General features: G+C 35.4%; 1 protein-coding gene across 1 annotated transcript in view; it reads right to left on the bottom strand.

Annotated features, from left to right (window-relative positions):
• Nucleotides 1-13,716, bottom strand: part of arid5b (AT-rich interaction domain 5B) — a 111,564-nt gene extending 97,848 nt beyond the window's left edge. Inside the window, exons 1-2 of the mRNA XM_082151483.1 lie at nucleotides 13,632-13,716; nucleotides 13,129-13,383 (exon numbers count right to left, since the gene is read on the bottom strand). Of these exons, the coding sequence (XP_082007609.1) occupies nucleotides 13,129-13,383; nucleotides 13,632-13,652 (276 nt within the window). The 5' untranslated portion in view covers nucleotides 13,653-13,716. The remainder of the gene's footprint in view (nucleotides 1-13,128; nucleotides 13,384-13,631) is intronic.
• Nucleotides 13,717-22,509: the final 8,793 nt, after the last annotated feature.

The following is a 22,509-nucleotide window of genomic DNA, read 5'->3' as shown; positions in this document are numbered from 1 at the left end:
GAAAGAGGAACCAGTAAAAACATAGAAAAATTCCTAATAAAATGAAAACATTCACCAAATTGTGGCCACCAAACTAAACTACATGATTATACTAAACAACCAATATAAAAAAAGGTGTGGGAAATAAAACAGGGTATAATATCATTGAAAGGAACCTCATTACTGTGTGTCAAGATTGTAGTTTCTTAAAAAATCTGATTTGACCTTGTGGTTTCCCCCAAATTTTTAAATGTATCAATTAATGATTGATGATATTTGCACCGTAACCCTAACTTTCTACTTAAAAATATTTTAAAGTGTAACTTTATTCAGCATCTTTACTCCAGTCTTCAGTCACATGATCCTTCAGAAATCATTCTAATATGCTGATTTGGTGCTCAAGAAACATTTCTTATTATAACCGATGTTTTTGCTGCTAATATTTTTTTGTTTAAAACCATGATACACTACCATTCAAAAGTTTGGGGCAAGTACGTTTTTTTAATAATTTTTTTTAAAAGAAATTAATAATTTTATTCAGCAAGGATATATTAAATTAATCAAAAGTGGCATGATTAAATACATTAACAATGTTATAAAAGACTTTGATTTAAACTAAATAAATGATCATTTGAACTCTCTATTCTTTAAAAAATTTTTTTTTAGTTTTTCACAATAATATTAAGCAGCAAAACTATTCTCAACACTAATATTGTTATTATTATTTAATTGAGCATCAATAATAACTGATAAAAAAAAAGATGATTTGAGTGCCAAATCATCATATTAGAATGATGCTGAAAATCCAGCTTCGCCATCACAGGAATAAATTACATCTTACAATATATTAAAATATCTTTTTTTATTATTATTATTGTAATAATATTACAAAATATTAATGTTTTACTGTGTGTTTGATCAAATAAATGCAGTCCTGTTGAACATAAGGAGTTCTTTCAACATCTTCAAAATTCTTACTCCAAACTTTTGACCAGTAGTGTATATTTAAAAACTGTTTTTAATCAAAATTGGTACTGAGAACCGAAAATGTTTTACTGGTATTGGTACCGACTACTGAAATTGACAACCCTAGTGTACAGTCCTAAAGACTGGATTTGAAAAATTGGGATAAGAGAGCACAGCCTAGGATAAAAGACAAAAAGCACAGCCCTAACTGCAGTCATTTCTTCCTTTTAATATACATTTTGTGCAAGTTGCAATTCAAAATGTTGTAATTTAGATTGCAATTCCATTTTAATGCGTCACAACATCATTACAATGTCTTTGCCAAGCAGACTTGTTTGCATTATTCGCTTATAAAAGTAAAGTAAGAGCTTTGCTTGTGACCTGGCATGGGATAACAGACCAGTCCCAGTTATACAGGGAATCTGGGGAACAGATGCGTTTGTATTTGGCAGAGCCCTGGATCATGCACTTCTGACTGACTGTACAGCATGCTGAGAAAATTCACTGAATGCTTCCTTCGCATTGTTTGGCTTCGTTTCCCCAAGCTTGACCCAATAAAGGCGAGCATAGATCAGAGGGAATACCTGCTCTGCGACACTGGAATATAGTTCATATCTGCTGGATCTGCAGGCAGCAACAACTTTCTGCTGAACAGACCATGTCTAATTACGTCCTCTTTAAGTAGGGCTGTTTCTTTTTAGGTTTCAGATTTTTTTTTTCTTGGTTCCAAAGAATAGGTCCCATTGTCATAGGCAAACAATTTATCTCTCGCACAGACAGCGTAATGGGATGAAAATGGAACTTTACTTGAGTGTACTTAACCGTAACATATGAAAAGGTTTATAAAGTTACCAAGAGGGGGGTTTGGCCTTAATAAAAGAAGCTAATGGAAGGATATGAACGCGTTATCTGAGATTTCCTTGCAACAGGGCATACATGCATTCCTCTAGGTTTACATACCATTCCACTGCAATGAATATTGCAGTCAAAACCAGTTGATCTCAACTGGTGGGTTGTGATCCAAAAAATGGAAAAGCAAGAAGGATAAACATACCAAGGAAAAAAAAACAAAACATACTAAATCCAAACAATAAAATGCAACTAACTATAAAATTGTGCATAGTAAGGATGGCATACATTTTTTTTAAATAAAATAAAATAAAATAAAATAAAATAAAATAAAATAAAATAAAATAAAATAAAATAAAATAAAATAAAATAAAATAAAATAAAATAAAATAAAATAAAATAAAATAAAATAAAATATTTACATGTCAAGAGTACTTGTTTACTTTTAATTTTGGTACTATGTTAGACTGCAGCTTCAATTTAAAATCAGGGTCCTGAAGCAAAACTATGAGAACCACTAGTTTAAGTTTAAATGACCTTTTCTTAACCACTACGGGTGTAAATGGAAAACATGCGGCCCTCAAAATTGCACACCTCCAAATGTTTGCAGCAGAAAAATGAATCTAGCCTCTTCATAATGACCATCTGAGCGCAGAGGTATTTGTTTTCACGCACCTATAAAACTAAGTGGGTCAAACACTGTTAATCCTGATGGCGACACAGCAAAACTTTACTATAAGATCATGTGCCCTGCTCCGCCGCTTTGAAGCTCTGACTGCGCCCTGCTGCTTTGATCGAAATATTGCTTCATTGTGTAAATTCATTTAGGAGGAAACAAATAAAACAATAAAAAGATGAACAGATTGCATTCTATTATTAAGTGATGTTAAGAGAAAAATCAATCAAAGCCTTTGGCAGATTTCCTTGCATTACTTTTGGACATACACTCGCCTCCTTTTAATTACACTTTAAGAGTATTTAAGAAGCAGAGCTTAGGGTTGTAGACGGCGAAGGCCCTCAACCAGAGTCACGCTGAGCCCGTCTCACTCCGGTGATTCAGGGGTCAGCTCAAGAATTCCCAGGTCACCGCAGATTTGTACACCTGCTTGCATGTCCATTTAATTATTGACCTGCTAACGTGAAAAAAGGGCCTTGCAGATCCTTAGGAAGTCTTTTTAAGTCTAGTTAAAAGTTAAATCAAGTATTCAGCTTGAATAATTACTCTGAGCTCAAACTAGAACTGGGCAATATAGCACAGAAAAATTTGACAAAAAAAACAACCTTTTGTACTTTTCACTTTAACAGACAGACAGACAGATAGACAGATAGACAGATAGATAGATAGATAGATAGATAGATAGATAGATAGATAGATAGATAGATAGATAGATAGATAGATAGATAGATAGATAGATAGATAGATAGATAGATAGATAGATAGACAGATAGATAGACGCTATTAAATCTTCCCCAAAGTTTAAATTGCAGACTGCAACTATCTTACACCCGGTGCAATGCAGCGCCAAGCGCGACCCAAGTATTTTTTGCTAGTTTAAGCCCGACGCAGTTATCATTTTCAGGTCCTGCGCCACGTTGTTACAAATAAGGACTATTCTAATGACACAATCGTTGGGAAACTTAATAACCAAATAAAATATCATTTTAAACATTATACTATATATATTATTTGTCAAATATTCAAAATATATCACCTAGCCAAGCTAATTTTTGTCAAACCTAACATAGAAAACTCTAAGAAAATGGCACCAGGCTGCAGATTTAAATGAATATATCAAAATAGAAAGGCAGGAAAGGCACAAGCTTATGTTCAGTCTAATTCATGTTCAATTTAATTTATGTTAATCATTTATTTTGTTTATGAAAACACCCAGAGATTCTCTTAATACCTGTTAATATTGGATGTCCCTAATATAAACAACAGACGCTAAGACGACAGCTAAAGCGTAATTGTACATAGTTAACATTTACTAATATTCCTATCACAATTGAAGCACTCTTGATGCTTAATGCTACAAACACAATTTTATATCATGGCAAAATAATATAGATCACAATAAAGCTATTTTATCTGTAAATTCAATTCAAACTGCTTATATATTACCATATGCTAAGGCCTATGGATAGTCTAGTGAAATAAATCTGTTACAAATGAAAGCTACTTTATCTCATTTGATCATTTTCTTTATTTGTAGAGTAAATAAACCAAACTCAGCTGGCAAAGATCACTTAAAAATAAATTTGATATCCCCCTTTAGGTAAACCTTTACAGACCTTAATCCTTAACTTAACCACATCACTGGCATCCAGCTAAAAGAACCTAGGTTTAGACACAAATTGTCACTGTTTATCTTCTCATCTCAAAACTCCAGTGTTGCATTAAAACGTCTGTTTTGCACATTCATACCGAAGACGAGACCCGTGGCTCCATCCTGCTGCAATTAGCGCAGTCGCTGTCAAAGAGGCATGAACTGATTCAGAAATATCTTGCAGATGTGCAACTGAAATCTCTCCTGAATCTAATTCAGTTCCTTTTACAACATGCCAACAAAAGCCGTTTGTTTGAATGTGTCGAGCGGCGTGCTGATTGGACGTGGAAGAGCAGCGCTGCTTCAGAATGGGCCGATCTGAAATATGATGACACCGCCTTACAAAATTAAACCCATTTGTCAAGAAACGCGAGAGCTTTGAAAGACAATGCAAATGTTTGCTCATAATGCTCAGATGAAGGTTTAAGAAAACAAGAAATATCAATGTCAACCCCACTAAAAAGTTCAAATAATCATGTTTTAACAAACGAGTGTCACTATTCAGATTTAGTGCCTAAAATGACTAGTCGTTTATCAACTAAGGTGGAGTATTTTAGCTCAATTTCTTTCTCCCTACTTAATATTTTTGGCAGTGGTTCTTTGAATGGAATAAATTCAGAGACGAAAAGAGGCTTTGTGAAGCATGTTGTGCTTTGGCACACCGTTATACTGCCAGCACGGTAAAGTCTCCAAATCTACCGTATTCTACAGTACAATACATTTCAAGACATTTCCAATAACCCACCATGAGCAATTAACTTATTATGCATAATCCAAAGTTACTTATTATGCATAATATAAACTGAATAGGGAAAGTGAATGGTGACAAAGATTGTCCCTGTTCCCCACTTTCACTGTAAAAGTGCGGCCACATTAGCAACATTTTGGAAAAACTACGAGAGCAAAAAGATCCACTATTGTCAATAGTGCAGTGATGTATGAAGCACAGCTCACACAGAAGTCACTTTCAAACCAAGCGACTTTCTGTAGGTCAATGTTTCGAATCTGCATGTCCAACTTGAACCCATCAAGAAATCTGCATAGGGAAATCTTTCACTCTCACTAGGACTGAAATCATGATTGACGAAAACCATGATAAAAATTCCCAGCGGTTAGTATTTCCATTTCATATTTCAATTATCATTAAATCTGTAAATACTTTTAAAGAATGCATTAATTAATTAATTATATTAGCGTATAAGGGGGAAACCCGCCTACGGAAAAGTTTAGATGGCATTTGCTTTTCATCTTCCCTCCGTGTATTGTGTAATGCCTTATAAAGTAGTGTTACCGTGGAAACGGCTCTACTTCTGCTGTTCCTTAAGCGCCATCTACTGGCAGAGAGTGGATTTACATTTTCATTCAGCCTGTCTGTGGTATTTGTTCAGACCGATGCAAAAATCGGACCAAAAATATCAACACTTTGGAAATTAAGGTATCTTATGCCGAATTGGGTAGATAAAATACCAATAAAAATCAAATAAAAAAAACGCCGGTGGGGAAACTTTGGAATAATTAAGATAAAAAGTATTTTATGTTCACCAAGGCTAATTTATTTGATAAAAAATACAGTAAAAAAAAAAAAAAACATTATTAGTGAAATATTATTATTGAAATTTAAAAGAACTGTTTTTAATTTTGATATATTTATATTTGATCTATTTTAAAATGTAATATATTTCTGTGATGGCAAAGCCGAATTTTCAGCAGCCATTAACGTGTTATTTTGAATTATAATTAGCTATCTCACAGCATTACTGTTTTACAGTTTTTTTTTTTATAAACAAAAAAGCATTCTTAATGAGAATAACATATATATACACACAGAAAACATTTAAAAAATCTTAATTATTCCAAACTTTTGACGAACAGTGCATGTTCCACACAACAAATAACGTCACACAGGTGAATACATAAAACAGAGGGAATACGGTAATAAAATATGGGATATGTATGCACTATCCCTTTAACTCCGCCAACCAGTCACCACACAGTCAATTATGAAAATATGTACTTTAGCACATCCCTAACTGCCACGGGAAAGTAAATAACATGTTACGGAATGTTACCTACAAAAGGAGTGCTGATTTCATTTGAACTGTAAATTTGTCTTAGGGATTCAAACACAAACATGGACTGATGCCAGGCAACAGAGATGTGTCTGGATCATTGCCACGTGCTTCCTGCACAACTCCCAATCTCCAGGTTTGTAATTCACATAACAGCTGAAAGAAGCAACTAATAAGACATTAGCGCCCTTCCCTGGATCCTTTGATGTCACTGGCACTCAAAAACAGGATATTTGCAAGCGTATTTGCACACGCAGCCATTTACACATGGTCTATAAATGCACAGCACTGGAGGTTTCATATGGATATGTAAACTATGCCTGTTAGACAAAGTGCACAGTGCTTGCTGGAATCTGATCTGGAATCTATTTATAAACCACCAACCCCATTTAGTTCTGCTCTTATGTCACATAAATGCTATTCAAGAGTATTGCCAGTGCGGAGTCTGTCGACACAGCGTTAAAACCCCTCTTTCTCTCTCTCTCTCTCTCACACACACACACACACACACACACTAAAACAATGATATTACGAGCTAAGGGACGGACTCTAGAACAACTGGGTCCAATTAAACCCTGAAAAACTGTGAGAGCAGTGCCGAGCTTTTGCCAAAACAATTCCTCCCTATAAAATGACACATATTTTCTGTGAAATACAGTCACAGATGAAATATTGGCTGAGCTAGGGAGTAGTTCTGCATCTTTATTTCTGAGAAGAGGAAAAAAGTTTTACGCTTTAGGATAGATTAAACAAGATGAAAGAGGAAATATAATTAGAAACAAACAGATCTGTGTGAAGTCGAGCAGAACGGCAGTGCTAGAGAGAGAGAGAGAGAGAGAGAGAGAGTACAGTGAGACTGTACGCCTAAGAATTTGTTGGCCCAGGAGGGTTCGATTCAAAAAAATCTAAAACTGCACGTCTTCACATGCAGGAGTGTTATGTTGCCCTCTCTAGGCACAAACTCTAAGTGTTAAATTTTATCGGCCGGCTGCCAGAAAGAGATCACTCCAGGCCTGTTGCTGTTTCAGCCACTGTTATCCTTCTAATGAATGACTAACCCCGGCCAGAAGGGAAATTACATCACCTGGGTGTAGAAACAAAAAGGCAAAAGCAGAGTGGCCCTGTTTTATCACACAACTGTACTCGCATACCTTCCTGTTTGCATTCATGCATGCTAAACATTAGCACATTGCAGAGTCTTTGCAGTTGAGCATTCAAATAAGACAGAATGCTGATCAAGTGTTCAAACAGTATAGATTCAGAGGAACCCAGATCAGTGGCTCTCCAACTCGCTTCAGGCTTTTACAAGAAACATCAAGCAGCGGTTCAACACAGTATCATGTTTAGCATACATAAATGTCAGACTGAAATTAAAAATGAAAGATTTACATTTATTAATATAATATTTGATGATTATTAATAAAAATAGCAAACATATATATATATATGAAAGTAAAATAGGCGATATAAGAACATTAAATAAAATAATACACACATTTTTAGATTGTTAAATTACAAATTAAATAAATTAATATATAATTACAAATTAAATGATGATTGTCTTAATTATTGTAATTTATTATAAATATTATAACAAGTCTTATAATATTATAATTGCACAATATAATGATTATAATAATTATAATTAAAAAACATTAAAAAAAAACTAAAGTAACAGCACACATCATTGTAGTCTATAATGTTTGTTTTCCTTTTTCAGGTATGCAATATAAAAGTAGCTTATTTTGTTATAATAATAATAATAATAATAATAATATTTATATATATACACACACATTTTATATATATATAAAGAGTCAAAAGATCCAATGCAAACTTTTCCTCACAATATAAATCAAACTGGTACATAGAAGACGGGCAGAGAGTTCACACACACTTAATACCACGTAGATCGGACAAAGACTGACTGAACAGATGGAACTTAAATACAAACACAGATGAACACTGATTAACAGAACACAGGTGATACAAATAACGATGATGGCTAAACAGGTGACAAGACTGAACTGATGATGACAGTAACCATGGATACAAAGGAGTGGCAGGAAAACAGAACAAAGGAAGACATGTGACTAATGAAAACAAATTATATTATTTTACATTATAATATATATAATATTATATTACAATAATCATACATTATTAACTTATATTACATATGCATAAAGTTAATCATGTATAATTAAATTAATAAGTGTAATAATATCAAACTAACCAATAATAACACACCAATGTAGTCTGGGTCATATTTTCTTTTGTAGCTTCCGTGGATGCAACCTCAGCATCTATCTAATTTGGCTAGTATTTTAAATTTGCATAAAAATACTGCATTTCCTCTGACATTTTAAAAGATGTTCCACCCTACTTCTCCACAATTAAATTCTAAGTTGCACTATTATTTGCATTTAGCACAGTTTTTCTGCATGCTCTTTGTGACCCTATAAGAAAAAATCTGTGACCCATTTCTGGGTCGTGACCCATCCACTGACTTTGTTCTCGTAAATAGGAAACGTGTCTGTTATTGTACTATTAACAGCACAGCGCAGCCTCTGCAAATGCACGGTAGTTTCTATGATAGCTGATTAACTTTATCAGCGGTCGCTAGGGTTATTCGCTGCAAATGCAAATGTAATTTAATTGGACAATCTGCTGAGTGCATCTGAGGCTGGCGAGTTGTGAAGCTCACATTACTGCAGGTGCTTTGGCTGACACTTAATCACATTGTTATTTAAATTCACCATGTCTCATTTAGCAACTACACTGGGAATGCACAAAAGAGTGGCGAATATGCTTCACAGTTTTTAGGACATGTGTAAAACAAGTACACTCCATACTCAATATTACAACAAATAAGATACGCACAACATTGCAGAATTTCAATGAACACTTTTACACAACACTAACTTCTAGCTATAATGCAACTGAAAACAGAAAATGAACACCGTTCTGAACAAAGCTGAGGGTGTATTTTGGAACTGACATACTTCTGTTAATCGGCCAATCAGACAGTTTAATGGCCAAATATTGTCTGATTAGTAGCCTACTCAGTACGCTCTTAGAAAAAAGGCTCAATGGGGTTCAATACAGAACCCTAGGGTTCTTGATGCTTTATGAACGCTTTAAGCCAAAAAGGTTCAAAATAAGGATGTCTTAAAGGTGCTCTAAGTAACTTTTTTTACCTTAACTGAACAGCTTCGGAGTCATTGGAATGGTTATATTACTTATTTCGGGTTGAATGGTGGTCGTTTCGCACCCCCCTGGTGCCCGTGAGCGGAAAATACGCACTTGCAACTTTGAGCCGGCGGGCCGCCGGCCGCCGCGTCAGGAAGTATCGCGTGATATCAGGTCTCGCGATGTAAACAATTGCTTTACGGCCAAAAGAAATCTGCTAAAATGCTGTCATTATTGCGCTCCCTCACGCTGTTCGAACCCGAATGAAGAAGACGTTTTAAAGAATGTCCCGTCTGCTTTGATGTCGTTGATCTACTAGCCTCTGGTGTCTGAGAATCAACAACGAGTTTTTACAACAGTGTTGTCAAGTATCTATTCCGAAGCTGTGGGGGGAGCTCTAGAGAGAAACCTGCGAGCAAAAAGCGAGAATACAGCGAAGAAATCCCGAAACTACTGAGCCCTGCTTTAAAAGAGCACTGTGTAATTTTTAGCGGCATCTAGTGGTGAGGTTGTGAATTGCAACCAACAGAAGTTACGGTGGCCGAAAGGAAAAGATGTCGTCGTCTGAGACAGCAGAGAGTAGCCAGGTAAGCAATGAGGAGAAATTAGGTTTACTTGATCATTTAGTAAAAAACGAGATGTTATTGCGAATATTATTGTTACTTGTTCATCATTGTGTCAGTGTTTTATTCGCTGACTTTAGCTAGCTTCTTTGCACGAAGAACAACATAGTGACGAAACGCGTTTGTCCGTTTAAGGCTACTGTAGAAACATGTTGGCGCATTTCAATGTAAGGGGACCCGCGGTGTATGTAGATATAAATGGCTCATTCAAAGGTAATAAAAACATAACGGTTCATTATGTAAGGTCTTTATACACCACTGAAAACATAGTTATGTATATGATATTGCATTTCTGTCAACAGATCCTAAATATTACACAATGCACCTTTAAATGATTGCATAATACTTTCGTGTTTAACAGGTTATTTAAAATGTTTCTACTGATAAAGTATGTTTACGAGCTGTTTAATTCATAACATTTTACTATAATTAAAAATGAATTAAAACAAAATTAAAGCTAGGGTAGGCAATGTGTTTCATAAACACTATTTATTATACTGCTTGAAACTCTCTTTACATCCTGATAACCATCAATAATAGACGTGGTCAAAAAAACACAAAAAAAAAACACAGTATATATATACCTTGTGGATGTCAAAAAAGTTTGTCCAATCATTGTATTCGGTCCAAATGCATTGATAGGATGCCCTACCTGCCTGTCAACATGTATTTCCATACCTCCGCTTTTTAAAGCTAGCTTGCTATTGCTAGTCTCTGAAATTGCATACCCTGCCTTTAATTAATTAAAACTAAACTAAATCCATAAAATGATCCCATGATTGGAACCCTTAAAAGCTTGAAGCGCTTTAAGGTTTTATATAGAACAGAACCTTATATGTGTGTTAACAATAAGCATATGCTATCACTTCTAAAACTAGTTATTGTTCCCAAAATGGACTAAAAGCTAATGGAATGCACCATATTCTCAAAACTGGAAAGTGTACCTAAGAGTGGAGCATTGTCCTTGGCTCCCAGGCCGTTTCAAGATCAGCAGTCATGAATGCGTAATAAATTTGAAAAGCAAATAATTGGCATTGCTGCTGAGTGGGGGAAGGGAGGGAGGCCGGTGGCAAGTTGGAAAGAGGACAGAGCTCTGATCAACTGAACAAACAGTGCATTAAGACTAATGCTTTTCCTCAATAACACCTCGTTACATTGTGTAAACACCATGTTTTCAAGGTCGATCCCGGCAACAGTTTATGTTTCCACCTAATATTGATAATAATTCAGCAAAGCAACCTTGACATTTCGACAGGGCTTCACACAAAACCTGTTGATTATTTTGAAAAGGCTATTTGATCCTCCACTCCACGGGGGAGGACAGTAGAACGGTAGAGGTTCACACACAGCAGAATCTCTTTTTGTATTCGGGATCGGTGATTACATGAGCAGTGCAAGATAAAACAGGTACAGACCTTGTTACATTACCCATGTAAGAACGCAGCTGGGCTGCTTTGTTAAAATAGCAATTGCAACACAATCGATAAACCACAATGAATGGGAAAGCTTTACATTACAGTTTTTACACTCTCAAAAATACTGCTTTTGACAAAAATGTGTTTTATGTGTAGTCAAAAATAACATCGGTTATACAATAAAAATAATAAATAATATATAAGAAATAAAATTATGATTGGTTTGACTGATCTTTTTCACCAATATTTACAATCTGCTACTTTGGTAATCTGGTTAAACGGTTATCAGATATAGTTATATTGTAATCAGTTATCTTAAATTAAATGATTATCAGCTATTTATCTGTGAGTGTGTGTGTGTGTGTGTAGTCTATCAACTTCAGCTAAATACATAAAGAGTTATTAATATACAGCAATATAACAGAAAAATCTGTTCTTGCCCATCAAAGGGTTCTCTGTAGATGTAATGTGAAAATCATTATTAATAATTATTGTTTATAATAAAAATAATAATCATAATAATATATATTTTACTGTTGTAGTATAATAATTATTTAGTTATCTTTGTATTAAAAGTAATCTCAATAAAACCATTAAAATTGGTTTGGAATGTTAGCCACTGGACACATGAAAACAATAATTGTTATCAGTTAACAATCTCTAATATTAATGACTGACTCAACCTGACTACATTAGCTTGCACAAACAAAACTCGTGTTTAATGATCAGATCAGGTAGAAACGCCTTAACAAATGCAGTTGTACCTACTTTTTCACAGTGTACCCTACAGATATCACACGAATAATTTGCACACGAAATGATATATTACATTAATATAATAATCTATTACAAAGTAATTACAAGCAACTCCACAACACAATAACATGAATTAGTTATTGTTAATAGCATTTAAACCATACTTAAGTAAATGCACAGCAGCATAAACAAACACAGTATTGTGAAAGAACAATGTTTCAGTACATCAAAGGGTTAAATCCCCAGAAATATTTTTTTTTTCTTTTCGGGCAAACACATCTCAGCTAATATGTAATGTGAAATGAGGCTGCAGCACTTTGACATAATAACCTTCATAAATGTCACTCGCTCACTTTAAGGCACAGCAGCTGCTTGATCAGCGTGCCGTTATTAATCAATTCATTGATATTAGTTCACATTAAAACATCTGCCTGAGATATTATACAGCATAACCCATATAGCATTAGCGACGATCAGCAACAGTATACTTTACATCGATCGCCCGTGCATTTATTTATTTATTTATGATTTGCCTTGATCTCATCAGAAGCAACACTATTTTATCAACAATCAGCAGATCGCAACGCCACAACGAGACGCTTCAGTCGTCAGTTTCCGCACTATTGTAGCCCTATATCAGATGAAACAAGCAAACACTGATGTGACAACTTCACACAATGGCATCATTCTCATCATCACACGCTGTTTGAAATGCATGCGCTAAACGCTCGTATGCAAATGAGCCGAGGCGAAATGAACACAAGGGTCCACTATGACTGCGTGTCTATTATTAAACGCGATGCATTAGATGTCTTGTGATCACACAGCGGAATAGATGCGATGCAAAGCCACACACTGCTCATATTTCATCCCTACCACAATAAACACATCGCGAAGGGACGGAGCCCTTCATAGAAAGCAGCAAAAGCAAAAGAAATGTGCCATAAATTACCTCTCCGTGAGTGACATTTCTGCCCTGGGGAGTATCTTCTGGGAGAAAATAAAGTTTGGAGCTGGATAGAAGTTGCTTGGTTGTCCTTTCCTCCCATAAGAGCTGTAGTTCTGCTATGCAGATGGGGTCCCCTGCTTTACATCTGACCAGGAAAAAATCACCCAGGGACAAAATTCTCGCTTTGCCTTCAAGGTGAAATCTAAACGCCTTGTAGAAAATGTAAGGTCCGTGCAAACCACAAGGTGAGCCTACCCACTGCGGAAACACAAATAGACATGCCATATTTATATTCAGCAACATTTTATATAACACGGGATCAGAGGCGAGCAAAGCATTCCAGCTGATCACATGATAAATCACATTCTATATAAATATGAATAATAAAATATTAACTTTTGTCGTAAAGTTTCTTCCATTGATTCCCTATCATAGCATTATGACTAGATGCGTGCGCGCAATAAATTCATTAGACGCAGAAATGAAAGCGGAGTGGATGATATTACCAGGAGTGAGTTGGGCTCCATCTCGTCGCTCTGAATTGATTAAACTCAAACATTCTCTCCAAACTTGTTGGCTTGAATGGATCACCGAAGGTCCTGGAAGGGCAAAATATCAACGCGCGCATCAGCGCGACGACCTTCAATATGAAACCCACACACTGCGAAATTAACTCACCTAAAATGTCCGCAATTGATGTCTAATATTTTTTCAACCTATATTATTTCACTTACGGTCATTTTGGTACATTTTTTGCCACCGCGTGTTCATATTAAATTCGTGAATGCGAATGGAGGCACGTGCATGTGCGGTCTCTCAGACTCCCGAAGTCGTTTTACAAATTCTAAACTCCACTTTCGCCAAAACCGGCTACTAATTACGAAACGTCTTCGAGTATACGCATGAGTTATAAATAAAGTGATTTTTCAGATACAAAACGAACGGCTGTATGTGATAATATGCGCGATGATGGCTGTATGTGTCTGTCAGGACCTGTGTAAAGAAGGTTTGTATGAGTATACCGAAACATTTCCTGCAGAGATTCTTCATTTTATTTCTCGAATGCATTAACTGTACATTTAATATAATCATTATACTAATGCGGCAACATTAACGCGTGTGAAGGAGCCCGGATGTGGCAAGATGTAATTGGAATTCTAACCATCGAGAAGTGCCGTTTATGACCGCAAACGCTGTTGAAATGTATCAAGCGCGTGTAAACGCGACTAATGGAAACATTGTAATAACGTCCTTTGAATTGTTGCCATTATGGCCGCTGTGATTTGAACATGGTGCTTAGCAGTGATAGAAAACTAATATTGCGCCCCTCTTGTGTGCAATAGGCGAATAAATGTCATAGTGAGAAATGCGTGTGTTTGATAAAAGAAATCAAACGTCTTTCAAAGCGACCAGACTCCTAGTCACGCTTTTGTTGTTGTTGTTATGTTTTGTTTTTTTAATCGAAATGTTATTTAGTCGCGGGATTGGTTTTAATGAACAATTTGATATTGCCATCGAGCTTTCATACAATGAAGACGAATATAGCCTAAACTAGATCTGTCTATATAAAGAACAACCCGATAATATTAATACATATTAATTGGCTATATGCGTGCTGCATATTTCACGCATAGCCTATATCGACGCCAGAGAGGTTTTGCTTTTATAGTTATTTGCTGTATTTCGTAATGTATGTCTGTGCCCTTAAAAGTTGTAGCATATGGCCTAAATTACAGGATGTAACATTTACGTCAGCTATTTTTATGTCTTATGCAATGTTTTATCTCCAGTCACGAGGGGCAGCTGGTGATTGTGATCACATTCATGCTTCATATAGCTAACAGCTTAACCCAAATGAACTGAACAGACTTAAATGTGATTTAGTAAATTTGAATAATAAGACATTATTTTGTTTTATGGGGGCAGGGCTATTCTTCAGAAGAACTGGAGGAAACAATGAATAGAAAATGTTTTGGTGCCAAGAATTTAGATGAAAATGTACTGTATGGCTATGCAAAATAAACATTATTAAATACATACCATGTAACATCATAACTTTCATTATGAATTAATTATTGTATATAATGATTAACATAGTGGGTCATGTTTACATTCAATATATGTTCATATGAGTCAATGTTTAATGACATTTAATAATGATTAATCATTATTTTAATGAAAACTTGTAAAATTACCAATAGCCTAAATCATGAATTTTATAATTTTATAAGAGGGTAATAAATTCATAACTTGCAATATTTTCAATCTAAATCATTTTACAGATATATAATGCTGAACATATTAGTTAATGTATGTATATATATATATATATATATATATACATATTAGTTAATGTATGTATATATATATATATATATATATATTACTAATGTACTAGTTTATTAGTGTTGTCATGTTATCTTATGTAGTAATCTTAAGCATATCAGTAGTTCATGTACATTAAAATTTGTTTTACATCAATTTATATATATATATTTCATAATAATATATTAATGATTAATATAATTAATTAATTTTAAAATCTTATGTAATCTTATACACATTTATTTAAAAAAAGAATTGATACTGACATGAATCAAAGTTTAATGAAAATACCTTTGTTATCCAAAGATCTGTTAAGCATTATGTAATATAATCTTTTCTAATTTTAGCAAATTAAAGCTATTTTAAATGCTGCCAACAGCTTAAATCTTGTAGATTATCTAGATATTGGTCGTCGGCCAGCATTTAAGTCATTTTACTCTGCAGATTTTATTGCAGCAGTGTGATAGTATGTGACCGTCCTTGTGATTGGAAGAGGGCGGTGCTGTAAACGTCATGTCAGCCTATGATTAAACTCCTTTATTTGAGACAGTGAGCGGTAATAGCAAGTGCATTCAAGCAAGCCATCAATCATCTCACTGCACTGTGACACACACTGACATGAGAGGTGCAGACTGCCTCTGTACAAACAGAGATCCCAATCAGATTAATGAACATGGACAAGGGCCGTAACAGACAACAAACTTAATGCAGATTTTGTTTTTGGTGATATGGATTGAATATGAAATGTTTCACCAAGTTCCTGTTAAGCCCAAACATCATTTTTATGCTGCCTGCATGTGCCCTATTTGTTATTTTTGTCCAGTCTCTGCTTTTCTTGTCTGTTTACCATCACAGATAGTCGTTTCACTATCTCCATAAGCAGTTTAAAACACTGTTCTCCTTCCTTATTGCTCCACCAGTAATAAATGATGATGACAATGTTAAGAATAATTCGCCTCACAGATTGTGTGTTTTAGTATCTGCTTTGCAGCATAGATTTCATGTGCTTGCTGACAGTATGAGTAGAGCAGATTGATAGCCTAATCTTTCTCTCAGAGCTGCAAGGAACATTTGCAGTTTGAAAGCTTGTGGAAAAATTGAATTCTCTTTCTCTCCCTCCCTCTCGCACCGTGAGACTCAATGTGCTGTTTTGCCTGTCAATGGATTTTTGCATGACTATGCGCTCTTCACCACTCCATTAATCCTCATATTTGTTTTCAGAACAATGCAACATAAAATGTACTTCATTTCCAGTTCTTCCGAGCTACATTTAAATACAACTGACAAGTTAGACGCCTTGCCATTCATTCACTCCAAAATGCAGTAGTGTTCTTCTTAGTAAATTGGCTGTAATTATATGTTATCCTCTTTGGTTTCAGAACCTGTTTTGAATTAGAAGTGGAGTAATTTCCGAGGATCGCTCCAGGGCATTGAAATGCTGTTCACCTTACCGTCAGTAATTTGCAGGGCGGGCAGCAAAAACAGCATCAGCACTTTTTTCTCTCCCTTTAGAGATAACATATAAATTAATGACAAATTTCTACAAACTCAACACTGCTACCAGTGGCAGAAATCTCACACTGCACCCTATCCCAAAATACTGATAAATTAACTTTTGTTTACTTTTTATTTTCTATATATATATAATGTGTGTGTGTGTGTGTGTGTGTGTGTGTGTGTGTGTGTGTGTGTGTGTGTGTATATATTATATTTATATTTTATATAGTTTATAATAAATATATATTTATATATAAAAATGTATATATGTATTATATATATTACATTAGAGTATTTGTAAAAAAAATATAGATTTTTTATTTATATTTGTTATAATGTAATATATAGCCTATATATATATATATATATATATATATATATGTATGTATGTATCACATGTTTGTATATATTAGATTATTATAGAGGTATTAAAGATATACAGATTTGATTTAAAATGTATATACAGTATATATTTATATTTTAGTTTATATTTAATTATATAGATAGATAGATAGATAGAAAGATAAGTATATCATTTTTATATTTTAGTTTATATTTTCAATTAGAATTTTCAATAAAAGTTTAAAAGTGATTTTTCTATATTGTGTAGCAGAGCTTTTCTGTTACTTTTAAAGTATACAAAGCAACACATATTTGTATGTTAATAATATGTAATATAATAAATGAAATACACACATCCACAAAACATGCTGAGACATTAAAGATGATCCACATAGAGTCCACATAAATGCTGGCATTGGATTTTGAAATGATCCCACTCATATGTTTTCCTCAACAACAGCGTACTATCATAGAAAGACGCTAAAACATTCCGCTTGAAAAAACAGATGAGCATATGTTTAAAGCATATGTGTTGAGTGACGCGCAGGAATATCAAATACTTATATTATCACCAAACTACCAGTTCGGATTTGCCATGCTGTGTGTTTGTTTGTTTGTTTGTTTATTCAGAAAATCTCATTGCACCAATTTTGTGTGTTTGGTGTGTTTATCAATCATCTCTACAGGTCCATCTGCTCTCTCTTGTTCCGATGCATAGACACAGAGCAGTAAATAGGATGATATATGAAACTGGCAGACATGATGACACCAGCCAGACAAAGCAACATACGAGTTCCAACCTTAAAATATTGCTACTCGCTTCCAGCACCGCTCACTCGTATTTAAAAACGATGATTTATTTCTTTCTAAATTACACTCCAAATAATATTCCAAACCACTGGAAAGGCTCCTTTTACCAACCAACATTTTTAACATTTGCCGTACTCTGAATCTACTACTGTAAGTTAAGGAGCCCCTAAAGGGACATGGTAAATAAAAAATATGAGATGGGAGGAAAAATTATTTATCAATGCTTTTGTGTTCTCTCACATATGTTTTGCGTACCTCCGCAAAACTTTGCCATCACTCTCAAAATGTTTGCGTTCCCCCGAGAAACACAAAAGTTTGAATGCAAGATTTGCAAGGGAACGCAAAGGTTTTGTGAGCGAAACCTTTTAAATATTTTTCCTCCCATCTCATATTTTTTTCCATCCCCGTCATGTCCCTTTAGGGGCTCCGTAGTGCGTCTACTTTTAGTTATGCTTTGGTTTAATTATGGTTTTTCAAACTATTTCTTGTTTGTTAAAGGTGAAGTTTGTCATTCCTGCACCACTAAAGTCACCAAACAGAAATGTTTTCAGACAGGTTTCCTAACACTCTGCCATTGGTCAAACAAACAGAAAGCCCCGCCCTAAAGTCCTGCCATTGGTTGAGCCACTGTGTTGCTATGTTGCACTGTGTTGCTCAAACAGAACAATGTTTTAATAGCACCACAGTTTTTACACTTTTCAGGGGAACCTTGAATCTGTATAAAAATTATATATATATTTATATATATACAATATATATTTTTTGCTACTGTGCTGAGGAAACATACGACATAAGGAACAGCGCTGATGATGTTTGAATAATGTGATCTCATGCTTAATACAGCGCAGTGATTGGGTTAAAATATTCACTCTCATGAATAATGCTCTGAACTGGATGACGTAGAATCGTTCTCTCCAGCCCCGGCAGCCAATCACACACTCCGGATGCACGCTTCTACCTCAGATTTCGCGACGTTGCTTTTCAACCCGAAAGAACGAAATCGCTCTGAAAAACGCAAAAATAACCAATTTCCATTTATTGATCAAATGTATGAGTGCTTTTAGTCTTTTCAGTGATGTGCAGCCTGTACATATCTGTTCACATCTCAAAACATGTGTTTTGGGGTTTCATGACCCTTTAAGTGAACAGGATACAAGAAAGTATTTTAATGCAGAAAACATTAGACATCACCTTTAAGTAGAACTGTATTGTTTGAGCACATAAAACCCTTGCCTAATTTCACATGATACTCACAACATGACTTTTTGATGGATTGTGTATTGTGCTTCGCTAGATGAAAGCGCATTATAGCTTTTTACAGTAAAAATGGAAAACACATGCTCCCTTTCCACTGTGTCTTTTGTCAGAGAAACAAAGCGATATCTCCCATAGGATGTCACACACACTGATTGTGGATGCGCTCGGAAACCATTTGATTTGCATGTTTCTTAAAAACCATCACTGGTTACTCGTGCTTGGGAAAAGCACCTTTGTTGAAGAGCAAATGTGTGAACCTGACTGGCAAATCCAAACATACATAAGTGCAGCATAAATATCTTCTTTTTATTGGGGCAAGGCTGTGGAAACTAATAGTCATCAGCTCAGCTTGACAGAGGGCTATCATTAACATGAGAATGAATGGCTTTAATTTGCAGAACAACAAGGGGGATTCTCAGAAAAAGCTCTGTGGCCTTTTCATTTCTTAGATGTTTATGTCTGTTATTTGATTTGAGTCATTGCCAAATCCTTGTCCGCTTTCGGATGATGCCTTTCTCCATGACAACAAATTAAAACAGTTACTATATGAGTCATTTAATCATTCAATTGGGAATTTGGGAATTGTGCAAGAGAAGTGTAGAACCAAGCGGCAAGCAAACTGAACTGACAACACACTGATATGCTCTTGAGGTTTCACCTTTCAGGTCTTTGAAATAGTACAATGCACTGTTGTTTAATGGCACTAATATTAGCATGCTGTGATTGTTTTTTGGAAAGAAATGATTTGGAACCAAATATACAAATTCTATCACTTAGTCACCCTTATGTTGTTCCAAACCGTCACTCTAAAAAATGCTGGGTTGTTTTAACCCATGTTTGGGTCAAATATGGACAAACGCTAACCTAACCTTGGTTCATTTAAACCAGTGTTTGGGTTTGTCCGTGTTTGACCCAGACATGGATTGAAACCCAGCATTTTTTTTCATGTAGTGTATACAGTATATAACTCTTTTTCCCCCCATGGTGCACAAAAGGAGAGATTTAGGAGAATGTTAATGCTGCCCTTTTCCACACAATAAAAGTCAATTGGGGACTGGAGCTGTCAAAGCCCCAAAATTTGGTCCAAAGAGGTATGGTCGCATTGCCTTTGATAAGCGAAGTTTCCTGGGTGAAATCCAGTCATTTCAATAGGAATCGACACGATCTGGAATTTCATGTGAGAATGAAAGATTTCCAGATGAAAAATTGTCTTATCTAGCAAAACAATAGGTCATAAAAAAAACATTAAAAAAAAAACGTTTTAATCACAAATGCTCTTCTTGCACTAGCACTGCGATGCGCCACGCATTATGTAATCATGTTGAAAGGTCACGTGTGTTCAGGTTTAAAAAGGTAGGGTAGGGCGAAAAACTCATTTTCTCAAAATCGTCCGACATCGTTGTTTTACCTTTTATTTTTGTATTTTTTTGTAAATGGCGTTTGAATTAGTCTTTGCACATTCGCTTTGTAAACACTATGTCACGCGTGACCTTTCAACGTGATTACGTAATGCGTGGCGCATCACAGAGCTAGTGCAAGACGAGCATTTGGGGTTAAACAGTATATAAATGTTTTTTAGTTTTTTTGAAAATGACAGATTGTTTAGCTAGAGAAGACCCTTATTCCTCGACTGGGATCGTGTAGAGCCTTTTAAGCAGCATTTAAACTGCAATTTGGACCTTCAACTCGTTGGTTCCCGTTGAAGTCCACTCTATGGAAAAAAATCCTGGAATGTTTTCCTCAAAAACCTTTATTTCTTTCCGACTGAAGAAACAAAGACATGAACATCTTGGGTGACGTGGGGGTGAGTAAATAATCAGGACATTTTAATTCTGAAGCGAACTAATCCTTTAAAGACAAAACCATGTCTTGAACATGGAGGGAGGGAGGGAGGGAGAGAGGGAGGAAGGGAGGGGGGGGGGGGGGGGGGGGTAATATTTAAAGGATTTAAATAATTAAAGGGAATTGTTTTGTCTCAAGATGCACACCTACAGTTTATTTCAAATACATGTTTATAAAAGCTACTTAAATGTTCTAATTGAACTAAGGTTTAATCCTGGCTTAATCTAAGCCCTGTCTGTGAAACCAGGCCATAGTCTATATTTTCAATTCAAAGTGCCAAACAAAAAGTCTTATAGTTTGCATCACTAGATATTGCTGTCTGTCATTTAACATTTCAGGGACAACCTGTCACTCACATGAGATCACAGCAATAGCAAACCACAACCATCCAATCAATTCCCGATGGACAAAATCAAGTCCCGCCCTACTTTTTTTTTTCTGGTTCGAAAAGATATTCGTCACAATGAGAAAAGAAGCAATGCTGACTTTACGAGCCGTCCAGCAAAGAACAAATAGTTCCAGAAGACTAGCGCCCCCTGCGTTCATCTCACTTCACTGCATGAAAATAAAATCTGTTTGCTGGCAAGCATCAATTTGTGCCTTGGGGAATATGACACTGGGCTGATAATATTAGATCAATATCCATGTCTGTTCCTCCAGCAGCACTTGCTTTCTATCATCTAGGCACATAATGGCTTTTACTGCATTACTGCATAAAGGCCCAGGCTTTGAAAGGCAACTAATTGGAGACGTTGTTTTATTTTTTAAGATATGGCTGCGAATGATCGAACGCTATCATGTTCTGAGCGCGGTGAGAATACGTTAATGTCGAGGCCACTGGATACAGCCATTACCATACAGTTCAAATAATACTGAAGGTTCTGCATAATTCACACTCCTGCATATAATAATGCAACTCATTACAATGGAGCTCCTATGCTTTAAGGAGTGATATTAAAAATGCATTATTCAGCCTGTTATACAACACGTTTCATCTGTCACTGAAGCAAAATGCTGTTTTGCATTATATGAACCTTAACGTTTTCACTCCCAGAATGGATTAAACAAAATGTGGGAGCCTTGAAACAGCAGAGGAACCAGCAGTGCTGGGACTTGTTAACAAAGGCGGTGTAAAATTTCACATTCAATTATATTGCATGTACTTATCGTGTTTCATGTCAGTCTCTCCTAACCCGTTTGAGATGCTGCTAATACCAGTTTGTATAAAGGCAAATATTTCTCATTATCGTCGCTGGTTGTGACATGAATAAACACCCACTCATATACAAAGTCAGTGGTTGCAACATGCAT

Source organism: Leuciscus leuciscus, assembly GCF_965113295.1.
Source record: "Leuciscus leuciscus genome assembly, chromosome: 21".
Lineage (NCBI taxonomy): Eukaryota > Metazoa > Chordata > Actinopteri > Cypriniformes > Leuciscidae > Leuciscus > Leuciscus leuciscus.
This window is presented reverse-complemented; position numbering and strand designations above follow the sequence as displayed.